Source organism: Rhineura floridana, chromosome 8, assembly GCF_030035675.1.
Source record: "Rhineura floridana isolate rRhiFlo1 chromosome 8, rRhiFlo1.hap2, whole genome shotgun sequence".
NCBI lineage: Eukaryota > Metazoa > Chordata > Lepidosauria > Squamata > Rhineuridae > Rhineura > Rhineura floridana.
Window position 1 is genome coordinate 12,240,137 of NC_084487.1, and position 15,689 is coordinate 12,255,825.

The window sequence follows — 15,689 nt, forward strand, 5'->3', positions numbered from 1 at the left end:
GCAATCTGCGTGTTTTTTTTTAATCCTCATGAAAATTCTCCACCACTTTAGTGCGATTTCTCCAAATAAACACATTTTTTGTAGGCAGTCTTGAAAAAGGTACACATTTTTGGAAGCCATTTCTCATCCTTTTTGCCTGTTATTTTCACTCATATATTCATTTTTATGCACACTTTCCCCTAATATACACATTTTTGTAAATGTTGTTTAGTTGGTGAACTGCACCCCAAAATTCCAATAAGTGCGAATTTCGAAGGACGGCTGTGTTTTGGTTCTCATATTGTTTCGGAAAGTGCGAATGTGATAAATTCCGCTTGAAATGCGAACTGAGTTGAAATTCCCACCCATCCCTTCCAGGAACATAGGAAGACCACAGGTTTTATCTGTCTCAGGATCTTTAGGGGAAGGGCTTGAATCTCAAGGCAGCGGGACAGACGTTTTCCAGCTTGGCTCTCCCCCATTCCACCAGGTTCTGTCCTCTGACTTATCAGTAGGGATGGGGAAGGAATTTAATTCATTTCACATTTAAAGGCGAACCTACCAATTCTGCACTTTCTGAAAACAATATGTGAACCGAAACACAGCCATCCAACCAAATGCAAACTTCTACAGATTTGGCAATGCAGTTCTCCAGCTGAGTAATGTCTGCAAAAACACTTACGTTGGGTAAAACGTTGCATAAAAATGCATATATTAGCGGTGAAAATAACATGCATTTTATATTAGTGGAAATTGCTTTGCAAAAATGTGTATATTAGGCAAAGTCACATGTTTCTCTTGGGATAAATTATTATTATTATAAATCCTTAAACTGATGTGGAAATCTGACAGAAATAGAAAATAACAGATCCACCTATCCCTATTTATGGGGCACTACCCCTGAGCTCCTCCTGAATTTCAGAGACCTGCCAACCTTGGTAGCACTCAAGGCAGATTGGCATGAGCTTCTGGCTGTATGCCATAGGTAGGCCTTTTAGGCATTCAGACTAAAATCCTTACTGGTGCCCATCACTTGTGGCATCCATGCTATTGATTGGCCATTCATCCCTGAATCCTATCTTTCTCTTTTCTTATTCATGTTCCAGGTGTGCAGCTTTGGTTTTAAAGATATGTTCCAGGGCCAGGCCCTGCAGTGACCCTCACATTAAATTCTGCTTTCAGGTGAGCGATCATCTGCCCTGTCCAGTATGAGCTGATTTAGGTTTAGGGAGTTGAGTGTGCCACATACTCCAGTGCTCTGTCCAGATTGAGCACTTTTGTACAAAACGCATTGTGCTAGAATGTGATGAGTAAACAAAGGCTGGAGCACTCTCAAGACATGCCAAAGTTAACTTTAAAAGGTATCTCAAATAGGCTTTGCTCACAACTCATTCAGTCCTTAAATCCAATGTCTGCAGAGACTCAATCTGGTTAAACATGTTTAAATCCCAGTGATTTCAACAGCAGGGTTAAGCAGTTGGACTGGACTGCAAGCAACTAAACTGGGACTGTGATTTGTTTCCTAGATGCCCATAAGTATGGCTTAGTTTTTTGGCATTATCTGACATCCTCAGCAGGGCTGTGCATATTCCAAGATGTATTGTGCTCTGGTAGTGTGGATTTTGGTAATTGGCACAGACTTCAGCACCTCCAAACTCTCATATTTTTTTTGGTGGTGGTGGTGGAAGCAAGTTCCTAAGCCTTAAGGCTACAAATGGGCTGCCTTCAAGTCGATCCCAACTTATGGCTACCCTATGAATAGGGTTTTCATGGTAAGAGATATTCAGAGGAGGTTTACCATTGCCTTCCTCTGAGGCTAGTCCTTCCCAGCTGGCTAGGGTCTGCTCAGCTTGCCACAGCTGCACAAGCCAGCCCCTTCCTTGTCTGCAACTGTCAGCTGGGGGCAACTGGGCTCCTTGAGACTCTGCAGTTTGCCCACGGCTGCACAGGTGGCAGGGCACTTAACCCCTGAGCTACTCACTGTGGGGGTGATCTTTAGCTGGCCCTTGACACCCAGGAGACACGAGCAGGGATTTGAACTCACAGACTCTGGACTCCTAGCCAGGCTCTCCTTCCCACTGTGCTGTAGAGCCTTGGCTTTAAAAGTGTGCGGGCATCAATGCTTAGTGAAATCTCAAAGGACAGAACTTGGTAAGGATTTGCCAGTGGTTTTGTGTATGTGTGTGTTTGTAGGAGGAATTCAATAGCATACTTAATTCTATTCTGTGATCTTTCAGCAGAAGCAAAATAAATAACTGCAGATGTAAAAAGTTACATAATGTATTCATGTGCACAGAATTTAGTTTTCCTTTCTACATGATTTGGTTACTTTAGCACAGAATTCTGATGTGGGTATTTGTGTGTGTGTGTGGGAGGAGCGCAGAACATATCCACTTATGTCCCTTGGCAAACTTTTTTTTTTTAAAAAAATCTCCTCTCTGGTGAGATTTATGCAATTTTATGCAATTTACAGGCTTAAGCATTGATTTCAATGGTCCACTCTGAGTAGCTGGACAACAGCCACAGAAACATACTATTCAGCTATTAAACCAAAATTGAGGGCAAAAGTTTGGGATCCTATTATATAGCATACTTAGCATCAGAATTAGTTTGGCCCTGAAGGATTGCCCATATAATTCTCCTTTATAGGAGTACTGTGGTTCAATAATAGAGCACATATGATATTTTACAGACAGAAGGTGCCAGGTTCAACCCCCAGGATTGCTAGATGAGGATAATAACAATAACAATAAAGATCATAGGGAAGAGGACTTCTGTAAAATAGGTTACAGCCCATTACTGGATGATCAGGAGACTGGGAAACAAAGCCCAATGAGGAGAGATGGAAAGAACTGGGCATCTTGAGAAGAGAAGACTGAGGGGAAATATGACAGCCCTCTTCAAATACTTGAAAGGTTGCCACACAGAGGAGGGCCAGGATCTCTTCGTGATCATCCCTGAGTGCAGGATACGGAATAATGGGCACCAGTTTGAGGAACCCAGATTTCAGCTGAACATCAGAAAAAAACGGCCTAACAGAGCAGTATGGCAATGGAACCAATGACCTAGGAAGGTGTGGGCTCTCCAACACTGGAGGCCTTCAAGAGGTAGCAGGCCAGCCACCTGTCATGTATGCTTTACTTTAGATTCCTGCATCAAACAGGAGGTAGGACTTGATGGCTGATAGGCCCTTCCAACTCTACTATTCTATGATTCTATGACTGTTGGTGTCTGATATGGTATAAAGTAGCTCCATATGGACTGATTGAGTTCAATAATTACAGAATAATTGCAGCAAGAGCCAGCAAAGCCTTATCTGGGAGTTTGTTTTTATTTCATGTATAACAACATTGGTTGATGTTTGTGGATGTTTTTGAACATTTATTGTTCGCAAGCCTGCATTTTTTGCCCCTCCCCAGAAAAAAAAATGTGGAGGATTGCAGGGAGTGGGCCAGTTCCTGGTATCTTGAGTTAAAAGGATCAGTGGATGAGAAAGATCTTTGCCAGAAATCCTGGGGAGCTGCTGCCACTCAGAGCAGACAATATTTGGCTAGATGGATAATAGCCTGAGCTGGTAAGCTTCCTAAGGTCCTACTGGACCACCAGCCATGTCTATCCACATGCTTCAAATCTCTCTCCTCCCCTCCTTCCCCGCTCCAATTTTTTGCAGTCCAAGTATATAGCACACCAGAAGGGTTGTTGAGCCCCTGGTGGGCCCCAGTTAGGGTTGGGGAAGAAATAGGTTCAGTTTGCATTTTAATGCAAACATACCAAATAGGTAAATGAAAGCATGGCTGGTCTCCAAGATCTGCACTTGTATGAATTTTGCAATGCAGTTCTTCAACCCCACAATGTGCATGTTAGCGAAAAGTGCACACAAAAATGTGTATATAAGTGAAAACAATGTACCAAAGGCATTATATTAGGGGAAATTGCTTGCAAAAATGGGTACAAAAGGCAAAATTGCATACCAAAAGATAGATATTAACACAAATGTGCAAAAAAATGCATATGCATTTCCGTGCAAACTTAAAAAAAATAATTTGCAGAATGAAGTGGCAATGAGGTGAACTGAATTTAAGATCGGAAAAGAACAGCCTAGAATCTGGAACAGACAGATGCTGCTTCTGGGCTTCCCAGAGGCATCTGGTTGGTCAATGTGAGAACAGGATGCTGGACAAGATGGGCCACTGGCCTGATCCAGCAGAGTTGTTCCTATATTCTTATTTATCCATCCCTGTCCCCTCTGTATTGTGTGCGGTTTGAATTTTGGCTCAGTAGGTCATATACTAACATCACTTGGCTCAACAACACGGATACAGTGTAATAGAATTCCACAACATCTCCAGAGAAAGGAGATACCTTGCATTGGCGGACTCCATCATAGCCTTAAACTCATGAGAGGTTCTTTTGAATTCAGTGTAACATCCTCCCATCTAATGGGTTTATGGCTGGGGTGAAAGACACCCCCCTTTGCAGTGAAAGTCTTGTGATGCCCTCTTATTGGAGCAACCTGTGTGTGTGTGTGTAGCCAGCCAATCAAGTACATAAAAGGCTTTACAATTATTTTTGGCAAAGATGCCGCTGTGATTCATTCTTTGGCAAAACTGTATTCTATTTCTTTTGTGCCGCAGAAATCTCTTGGGAGTATGAATATACGCGTTACTTTTTTAAATCGCCATATTTGAAAAAACAAAAAAGGCTCTTCTATGGTGCCTAATATTTCTATGCCTTTACAAGAATTTCAGCTCGACAGGGTAACGATTTAGTATCCCACCCCTTGGAATTCGCTGCCTCTCCCAATTTTGCTATATGATATGGCACAATGGGAGTACGGTTTCACCTTGCTTTCCTCTTAAGGGTCACAGACTATCTTTATGTCTAGTTTTAATGATGTAGTGGCTCCTGAAATCAATGGAGCTCTTGTTCCCCCTGGGATAGGAAGATGGATCCCTTCACATTGGTGGTAGAATCTAGCTCTGGTCCGGGTGAAGCAGTTTTACTGTGAATGCCTCATTGCTTTCTCCATCCCCACCCAAGTCCTGCGGATGGGGAGATGATTCCATATCACCTCCTTGCACATCCTCCGACAGCTTGGATGATTCAGTTAGATAGAACCAGTGTGATGTAGTGGTTAGAGTGTCAGACTGGGACCTGGAAGATGAGGGTTCAAATGCCCACTCAGCCATGAAGCTCACCGGGTGACCTTGGGGCAGTCACTGCCTCTCAGCCTAACGTACTTCACAGGGTTGTTGTGAGGAGGAGGATGAATCATGTTTGCATGCCACCTTGAGCTCCTTGGTGGAAAGGTGAGCTAGAAACATAATTAAATAAATAAATAAGCTGCCCATGTCCCCTGCTTTTCAAAAGACAGTCCAGCTCCCATCATCCCCAGGCAGCATGGCTAACATTCAGGGATGATGGGATTATTAGTCCATCTGGTGGGCTGCAGGTTTCCCAGCCCTGTGTCCAAGAGAGACGTAACAGGCTTCATTCTCACTGAGGCTGCATACACTGTAGATGCCATACATTTAAAACACATTTAAAATCCATGACTTTCCCCCAAAGAATCCTGGGAGCTGTAGTTTATCCATCTCAGAGCTGCAATTCCAAGCACCCTTAATAAACTACAGTTCCCAGCATTCTTTAAGGGAAATCATGTACTTTAAATGTATGGTGCGAATGCAGCCTGGATGTGATTGGCTGTGTCCAGGCTGTCCCACTTCACAGTGCAGATGGGGTGTGTGTGCTGAAAGATGGAATGTTCCTCTGTACCAATAAATAAATAAATAAATTCCAGGCACTAGATGTCAGGAGGAAGGGTTTAACATACACATTTTTCTGTGGGAAGGAGTGCAAGTGTGTGTATAATGGAGAATTCTAGTATGTGACTCTCCCCGCCTGAGGTCTGAACTGGAACAGTCCAGAGAACAAGGAAAAAAAGTTTTGTGTAAAACCTGGACTGGAACTATTTCAGACTCTAGTGAACTGGAACACAAAAGCCACAGGCTGGATTTCCATAACATAACTGTTTACATGCTGCAACTGAACATTATTCTTGGTCTCCTAAATATCTGCGTACAATATTTGTATGTGCAGGGGCTAGAATAAGAGTCTTTCAACCTTGGGTCTTCTGATGTGGTTGTACTACAACTCCCATCAGCCCCAGTCAGCTTAGCCAGTCATAGTCTCACAAGATTTGGGAAACACTGTGCTAGGTCTTTTAAAGCAGCTTTTAAACCAAGCTGAGAAGTTGGATAGCAGGCAGAAGACAAATCTTGCCACTTACATACCATTTTGCGTCTGGGATATGATGCAATAGAGTCAATTCCTTTTTGAGAGAGAGAGTGTTGGTGTAAGGTAGTGGCACGCTAAGTGCCTGAGCTATTAGCCAAAAGCCTGTCATTCAGATCTCCAGTCAGCCAGGAATTTTCTAGCTGGCTTTACACAAGTTCTTCTAACTCAGCTGCCCATCTGTAAAATGGACATAACATTGGCCATTTATACAGTGTCCCCCCCCCCCGGCACTTTCATAATTTAGCAAAACCTCTATATGAATACTGGATATTTGGCCAGTGTTAAGACAGATAAAAGTTTATTGTTACGTCATACATTTGTGAAATCCTTGGTTTTCAAACTTAGTTTCTGGGGATCAAAGTGGCTTAAATTAAAACCCTGGCTCAAATTAAACTTTAGATTTAAGGCAAGGTTATTGGGCTTGCTAGTGCTATTCTAGTGCTATGCTGTCTTCTGAAAATGTGTATCAACTGCACCCACTAGCAAGTCTGTTCCAAAGATCCTTGTTACTGATGCATACAGGATTGTTGCTCATTCACAATTTTTCAGGACTCTTCATATTCAGGAATTCTTTTCTTTAATAAATCAAAAACATATGGAGATAATTGTTCTGTATTTTTGGTTGTAGTATGAAATACAGCTTCAATGAATAAAATAATTTTTGCATGACTTATGAATAACAGACAATGTGTTTTGTTACTTTGATGGATGTTGGTGGATGTAATGCACTGTGGATATAATGCAACCTATGTCATTGTCAACCTTGTACCACTTTGATTTGGTGTTGCAAGATGCATAGTAGAATAATGAATATGATCAAAGGTTCACAATTATACCGTAGGTGCAATCATCCCTCTGATGTCTTACTTAGAGTGGTGAATCTCTGGACTGACGATAATTCACCACTTTGGACGTACATCATTACTCCACCGTCTTGAAGATTCCACTTTTCTATATTTTTGTGACATGTCTGTTTTCTCTTTCTACCCCAGTCAGCTGCAAGAAGGGCAGGAACATCGTGTGCAAACTGCCAGACCACCACCACCACCCTGTGGAGGAGGAACGCCAACGGTGATCCAGTGTGCAATGCCTGTGGGCTATATTACAAGCTCCACAATGTAAGTGAGATGATACCTCTCTGAAGAATACCTTTGGGGTTAAACCAAAGTAGAATATATCTGTTGAATTATGTCTGGCCAGATTAACCACAGAACTCATCTGGAAAACCCCTGCTTAGGGCCTCTTACAGTGCACGCTGATGCTGTTCAGTGAACTCTAATGCATCCTGAATGAAGCAGTGCTAATGAGGTATAAATGCACTGAAGCAAGAGAAATCAAACTAAGAGTCCTTTAATGGGGCTGAACATTGTACTAAATGCTCCTTAACTGAAGTGAGGTTATGTCTTGTTGCCTAGTAACTCCAAGGTATGTTTTTCCATCCATTTTTGGTTTGGCTTAGTGCTACATGGAGATGTCTTGTACTTATTAGGCAATCGGACTGGGATTTCTTACTTCGTGTATCATCTAAGACAGCTGGTCCATCTGTGCAAAGGACACACTCTTATGGAAGTCTAATGGCAGAAACAGGACCAATATATAAAAAAATTGTATATTATTATCATTTTGTCTTACGTGGGCCAAGAAAAAAAGGAGGGCTTATTCATTTTTATTCATTACAGTTTAATTCTGCCCTTCCTCTAGTAAGCTCAAAGACAGCGAACACAAGTTGTATCCCAGCCACCCATTTATCCTCAGAAAAACCCTGTAAGGTAGGCTAGGCTGAGAAATAGTGATTGGCCAAAAATTATCCAGCAAGCTTTATGGCTGAGTGGGGATTTGAACCTGGGTCTGGTCCAGTAGTTTAACCCATACACCACCATACTGGGCTGTTGGCTAAGGAATAGGTTTCTAGCCAATTTGAATATTGTCTGATTAGAAAGGCAGTGAGTACACAGGTACCCTTTATAGATTCCGTTGCTATTCCTGCTAGGGTTGCCAACCTTTTTTCTTGCCAAGTTCCTGGAGACATTAAGAGCTATCAGACCCACTGAAATTCAACAGGCAAAGCGTTTTCTCATAAATATACTGCCTCTTCAACAAGAAAAAATTTGCCCCTTGATAAATTTATGGTAGCAAAAGTCCTAGGAGCCCCACTGGGAAAAAAATTGGCAACCCTGTAGTTCTCGCAAAGTTTTGAAACCTTGTACATGCCAAATTCACTTCTTTTGAGGAATTGCTCTCAGAAAGTTCTCCCAAATGGCACAAGTAATTCCTCAAAAGAAATGAATTTGGTTTAGTTTAGTGGGTAAAGCCGTCTGATCTGGCTGTGTTGGGGTGTCATCTTACTCTTCATAGAAAGAGATGGGGAAGTTTAAATGGAAAAACTGGGACCTGCAACAAACCATTCCAGTGCTGAATGCTCCTGTTCAGAGTTCCAGCCAGCCAACAAGGCATGCCCTCTTCTGGGACACTACATTCTACCCCCTGGTTTTCCACACCCCCAACAGCCAGTCAGTATTCCATGCCGACTGTTCATTTTTTTTGGGGGGGGGGGAGTTCTCCCTCTTAGGATTTCCCCTAAAGTTTATGTGTACCTCTGCAAACCTTGGGGTTCTCCCAAGCCTCCTGATGCCCCTTTGGGCATGGATGGTGCTGTTTTGGCAACTTTAGGACTGGCACTCAGAGAATGAGCTTCATATATATGACAGAGTGGCCTACTGTACAGTCTCAAGGACATAGGAAGAACCCTGCTGGATCAGGCCAAAAGCCCGTCTCGTCCAGCATTCTGCTCTCAAAGGGTCCAACCAGATGCCTGTGGGAAGTTGGCAAACAGGACCTGAGCACAAGAGCGCTCTTGCCAAATAACCTTCTGTCCTTCAGAAGACAGTCTTCTGTCTGAAGGAGTATTTTATTTGAAGAACTGTCTGGTCCAAGTCTGGTTTAAAGATGAAGGACCATTCGAAAGGGAGTTCAGAGGCTTTTAAACTGCCCACCCACAGCGAGGCCCTGGACAGCAAACTGAGCAGGCACCCAACTCACCTGGTCACAGTCTTCCACACTATGGTTTCAAATTTGCATCTGAAAGCAATACACAAGTTTTATGCAAATGTACATCCTCTGTTTTTGTGGTGCGTCCCCTCTCTCTCTCTTTTTGGCAATGCCTTAGTGGCACCCCCCATATATGATGCCTGGTAGACATTGTTCTCCCATCTAGGTGCAAAGGCAGGCTTGAAAGAAATAACAAAAAAGAATGGTCTTACACTTGGAAAGGAGTCGCAGCAAGATAAAAGAGAAGTTTTAAAGGCATTTCTATTCTTTGCATAGCATTAGAATAACCAGGACGAGATTTTTCTGTTGCTTTGCTTTGATGTCCCTTGTACTTTTTCAAGTGGTCGCTGGCTTTTATGTGAGACTTCGCAAAATAAACCTTCTGCTCTTAGCAACTCCTACACAACTCCCCCTTCAAAGCCAGTTGGGGTTAGGTGGGGTAGCTCGTACAAAGAGTGTATTCATGTCTGATTTTAATCTGGATTACCGGCCCCCTTTCCCCCTACTTCCTCTCCTTGGTGAGTAAATATTTTTGGGTGAAAGAAAAGTAGAGACACTCCCCCCCCCCCATGGCAGCTGGTGTCTCCATGTCAGTGGGGCAGTGGAATCCACTACAGGTTTTAGTCTGAACTTTCAAGGAGCTGTTCAATCCTTGGACAGCTCCTTGAAAGTTTGGACTAAAACCCAGAACAGATTCTAATGCCCCCCTGATATAGAGCCATCAGCCACCACTGAACCCCACCCCACCCTCACCCAATAATGATGTGAATCATACACTAGGGCAATGGGATTTCTAGCACTAGGGCAATGGGATTTCTCTCTTCTCCCTTTGTGTGTGCCCCACACCATCCCCGAATTATTTATTTATTTGTTTATTTATTTATTTATATCCTGCCCTTCCTCCGAGAAGGAGCCCAGGGTGGCAAACAAGAACACTAAAAGCACTCTAAAACATCTTAAAAACAGACTTTTAAAACAAAACATATTTAAAAACATATTAAAACAAAACATTAAAAACATCTTTCTTTTTTTCCTTTAAAAAAAAAAAAAGCTTTAAAAACATCGTAAAAAGCAATTCCAGCACAGACACAGACTGGGATAAGGTCTCTACTTAAAAGGCTTGTTGAAAGAGGAAGGTCTTCAGTAGGCACCGGAAAGATAACACAGATGGTGCCTGTCTAATATTTAAGGGAAGGGAATTCCAAAGTGTCGATGCTACAACACTAAAGGTCTGATTCGTATGTTGTGCGGAATGGACCTCCTAAAAAGATGGTATCTGCAGGAGGCCCTCACCTGCAGAACACAGTGATCGACTAGGTATATAAGGGGTAAGATGATCTTTCAGGTATCCTAGTCCCAATGTCCATACAGCTTTGTACACCAAAACTTGAACTTGGCCCCAAATCTGCTTCAAAGGTTTGGGGACATCCTGTCAGCAGATTTAGGGGTCATGAGGGAGGGGGGAGGTGAGGTGGAGAACGTTTCATTGCACAAAGAGAAATTAATGAGATAATGGAAATTTTCACCAGAGCACTATTTTGGATACAATCTGAAAGACCATTTTTTAAAAAATGCTCAAGAAGCTACACCCTTGACAAAACCAGTCATTATACATTTTGAACACATTACCCATTAGATGTAGAAAAGCTATTGTGTCAAAGGTCTAACACAATGTTTCCTTTTTAAATTCTAGGGATAAGGATCTAGATGTTAGTTTAAGTCTTAAAATGAGCTGATTCTTTATAGGAGGGGTCATAGCTCAGGGGCACAGCCCATTTTCCATGCAAAAAGACCCAAGTTAAGTTCTTGGCATCTCCATTTAAAGGATAGCAGGTATCAGGTGATGAGGATGACCTCTGGCAGAGACCTTGGAGGGCCCCTGAGAACCAGAGTAGGCAATACAGGCTTCAACCGACAAACACTCTGACCTGGTATATATATCTTCTTCTTACATTCCTTTTCCCCGTTCATCCTTCCCTAGTTTCTTCTTTCCTCTCCTTTCTGCCTTTTTCCTTCTCTTAAAAACAAGAAAGAGAAAACGGAGTTGGTGCTGTCCCTGTAACACACTTTGAACTGAACACAACTAGGAGGGATGGGTGAATCTGACAATTTCAGTTCCTCATTTTTAAGCTTAATTCTTCACATTTCCATATCCATTTGCAATTTTTTTTAAAAAATTACAACTTCTCATGAAAATTGACTGGCATTTTAGTGCAAGTTTCTTCTAATAAGTTTGCAATGTTGCCTAATCTATTCGCTTTTGCAAAGTAATTTGCCCCGAACATAATGAGTTTCTAAATGTTATTTTTCACAAATGTGTGCATTTTTATGCATTACTTTAGTATGTGCATTCTTGACTATTATTTGACTGGAAAACTGCTTTGCAAAATGCAGAGTAGTGCAAATTTTAAAGGATGGCTGAGTTTCAGTTCTCCTAGTGTTTCAGAAAGTACCAATTAGGTAAGTTCGCCGTTAAATGCAAACTGAATCTAATTTCTCGCCCATCCTTAGATGCAACCTACCAGTTGTACACTTAAAAAGGGAGGAAACTGCCTTGTGGCAAGTCAGACCATTGGTCCATATAGCTCAGTACTGTCTACACTGATCGGCAGTGGCTCTGCTGGGTTTCAGACTGGGGACATTCACAGCCGTAACTGAAGACACCAGGGACTGAACCGGAGACCTTCTGCATGCAAAACAGATGCTCTACCCTTTAGCGTTTAAAGAGCAGTTTGCAGCAGATGACTTCTAGTAAAAACAGCCTTCGTCCCCGTTGAGCAAGGAAGGTGTTAGTAAACCACAAACCTACATTTAAAGAAAACAACAAAAAACCAGAACCACCTGCAGATCACAAGGTCTTTTGGTTAGAGTATACAAAGGTTCAGCTTGTTTTGTTGAGGGAACTCTTCTTTCCCCGCCCCGCAGGCCTCCCATTTGGCACAACAGCATTAGCTGGAAGTTTGGGATTTTTGGGATATGCTGGTGAAAGAACGTCAGCCCAGAGGTGGGAGAAAAAGGGTTGAGGGTGTGGTAGACTCTGGGAGCATATTTGGGAGTCTGGGAAGGTTCAGAGAGAGGGATACAGATTTTTAGCTTTTTTAAAAATTAAGTGACTTTCTAGCTCTGGGGTCAGATTCCAGGTTTTGGGTCCTATGCATGTGTCAGTGTTAAGATTTAGATGCTGGTGGTGCAGTTGGATACTTTTAGACTTCAAACTGAACGTTCTTACAGCCCCCTCCTCTTTAGATGGGAATGTGCATTGCTTCATTAACTCCAAAACATATGTTGGAATTGCTTTTTCAAATGTTTTTAAAGCTTTTTTAAAAAAAGATGTTTTGTTTTAATATATTTTATAGTCTGCTTTTATGATGTTTTAGAGTGTTTTTAGTGTTTTTGTTTCCCACCCTGGGCTCCTACTGGGAGGAAGGGCGGGATATAAATCTAACAAATAAATCATAAATAAAAATAATAACCCAGCCCTGCTCTGTGGTAGTATCAGTAAATGGTGGCTGGTGCCCATTGGGACTGCTATGGAGAAGGCAGGGAGCTCAAGCAGTAGGTTGAGCCGGACTCAATGCCAGGCAGAGCCAGCCAATCCTAGTGTCTTCCCCGTCCCCTTTCCTATCGAGTTCTACAAGGGTAACCTTAGAGATGTGAAGACCTCCCCATTTTTTCCCCACCCACCCCATATTTTCCAGAAAAAAGGGGGGAAATATTTTTAAAAAAACAACCAGGTCTCCCCCATTTTTCTGATTCCCCCCCCCCGGCCTTCACAGCTCTAGGTAACACTGAGACTAAGGAGGAGGAGGAGGAGGGTTTGGACAGGTATTGCAACCCCCTGGTGTGGTTGTAAGTGGGAAGACAGGCAGATGGGGGCTTACTGAAGTTGGTGGGGCAGTGCCCCACTCGCCCTGATTGATCAGCCTCCACTAGTAGTAACTGTTGCTGCTGCTGTTATTTATTAGATTTAGTAGTTGCTTGTTACCAAAGCTGTGTGTGTGTGCCTGCTTGCTGATTCTGCTGAGTAAGGCCCTGGACTTATGTTCCAAAGTCCTGTCCTGACAGGCTGGATGAGCAAAAATGCCCTCATTTAATAATAATAATAATAATAATAACTGTAAACCACCCAGAGAGCTTCGGCTATGGGGCGGTATATAAGTACAATAAATAAATAAATAATAAGAGTGATTGTAATAATGATGATACAATGCTAATAATAATAGATATTATTGTTATTATTATTATTATTAGCCATTGGTCCTGAAGGAGCCCAAGGTGGCAAACACATCAATGATAAAACAGTTTTTAAATAAGCATCCTAAAAAACAATGAAAAACATGATCTTAACCAATAAACTCAGGGTTGCCAGGAACAGTATTTTCCAGTCATCAAATGCCGGGGTAAACAGGAATGTTTTTAGGTTCCTCCTGAATTTTAATAATGAGGGAAACGCATGCACTTCAAATGGGGAGCCACCAGCAAAAAGGCCCTGATTTTATTTAAAATACTGTGTCATATCTACTGACCCAGAATTCTTAAGTGGTGGCTTGGGAGAACAGGGGCGGAGACGCGATGGCCCCACAAAAAATTAATTGATTTTTGTTTAGATTAACAGACCCCTGACTATGAAGAAGGAAGGCATCCAGACCCGAAACCGCAAAATGTCTAGCAAGTCAAAAAAGTGCAAAAAGGTCCATGACACCTTGGACGATTTCCCTAAGAGCAGCTCCTTCAACACTGCCGCCCTCTCGAGACACATGTCCTCCATCAGCCACATCTCGCCCTTCAGCCACTCGGGTCACATGCTCACCACGCCAACTCCAATGCACCCGCCTTCCAGCCTCTCCTTTGGACCTCACCACCCCTCCAGTATGGTCACCGCCATGGGCTAGGGGCACGCCCGACGGAGAGAGAGACTTAAATCCCTGCTACCGTGCTTTTTTTTTATTTTTACGTTCTCAAAATGAGAGGGAGGTTTCTAATCCTTGCCTTGTTAAGAGGTGAGAGAGATTTTACCCATTTGAAGCCCTGGGACACAAATGGACAAAGAAACAGAAAGAAAGGCAAAGGAGATTTTTAAAAGCTGGTTGAAGGCATCAACGAGCAAACCAAAACAAATGTCGTGGAAAGGTGAACTCTCGGCTGCCTTCTTGCGTGTCTTGTGGGTTCCCAACCACCAAAATCGGGGGCCCGTTTGTGAATAAACAATCCTGATGCAAGTTCGCTCTTGGACTGGGTTTCTGGTGCTGTGAAGAAGGAAGAGCACGCCACCCTCCCGTCCCCATTTCCCTCCAAAGACAAGCTGATTAATGCTGAACACTGTATAACTTATATTGTAAGAAATACTGTACATTTTTTTGAAGCAGACTGACATCTGGTTAGCTGTAAAAAAAAAAAAAAGGAAAGAAAAAAATTGCTTGGACTTGTTGGTTAAGGCACTGCAAATGAAATACTGAGATGAATGTTTCCTGGTACAGACCGAGAAAAGCAAGGTCAGGCCAGCAAATGGACAATCTGCCAGTTGTGTTTTTTGCTGTCTTTCTCTCTCTCTCTCTTTCTTTCTTCACTCACTGGCTCAAGTTGTTTTGACGCATTTAAAAAATAAATTAATCCAAGTTGTAGGCAAATCATCCATTCCAGGCTGTGGGCCTCTGAACAAGAGGGGAGTTCTGAAGGGTTTCAGGGCAGTCAGTGTGACATTCAGCTTGTTGCTGCGGCGAGTTTGTCCGAGCCTATACCCATTGTGTACAAGTTCCTGTAATTGTTGTTTGTATGTATAATTCAAAGCACCAGAATAAAACAAGATGTAGATTTATTTCATCCTATGATACAGACTGAATGGTTGTACAAATTTTACTTACTGCTAGTGTTAAGAACTGCGCTTTTGATTTTGTTTTCATATTTCCCTCCTCTTTTTTTGGAAGAATAAACTAGATTAAATTCTGTTGATCTGATGTCTTCTTATGCTGTTGGAGTGATGGAAAGGCTGTGTGCACGCGTATGTTTCCATGGAAGAACAACCTAGCGTTTGGTACTGGGCATAGAATTCTCAGGGTCCAATTGTCAGGATTTAAGCCCAGCAACATTGGGACAAGTGTAAAGAACTGTAGGAATATGGGAAGCTATTTTATACCAAATCAGAACATTGGGCCATCTATCTCAGTATTGCCTACACTGACTGGCAGCGGCAGTCCAGGATTTCAGACTGGGGTCTTTTCCAGCCCTACCTGGAGATACTGGGGATTGAACCAGGTATTCTCTTCATGAAAAGCAGATGCTCTACACCACTGAACTATGGCCATTCCCCTAGCTGAGGAGATGTGCTCATTCTCTTTTCCCTGTTGCTTTCTCAGCTGTTCCTGTTT

At 42.5% G+C, this 15,689-nt stretch overlaps 1 protein-coding gene across 8 annotated transcripts in view; it reads left to right on the forward strand.

Moving 5' to 3' along the window:
- GATA3 (GATA binding protein 3) overlaps window positions 1–15,273 on the forward strand; it is a 76,353-nt gene extending 61,080 nt beyond the window's left edge. For 7 of the 8 annotated variants that reach the window (XM_061638308.1, XM_061638309.1, XM_061638311.1 and 4 more), the window contains 2 exons: window positions 7,269–7,394; window positions 13,932–15,273. In XM_061638308.1, the coding sequence (XP_061494292.1) occupies window positions 7,269–7,394; window positions 13,932–14,216 (411 nt within the window). In that variant the 3' untranslated portion in view covers window positions 14,217–15,273. The remainder of the gene's footprint in view (window positions 1–7,268; window positions 7,395–13,931) is intronic. The other variant, XM_061638314.1, reaches the window with a different exon arrangement.
- Window positions 15,274–15,689: the final 416 nt, after the last annotated feature.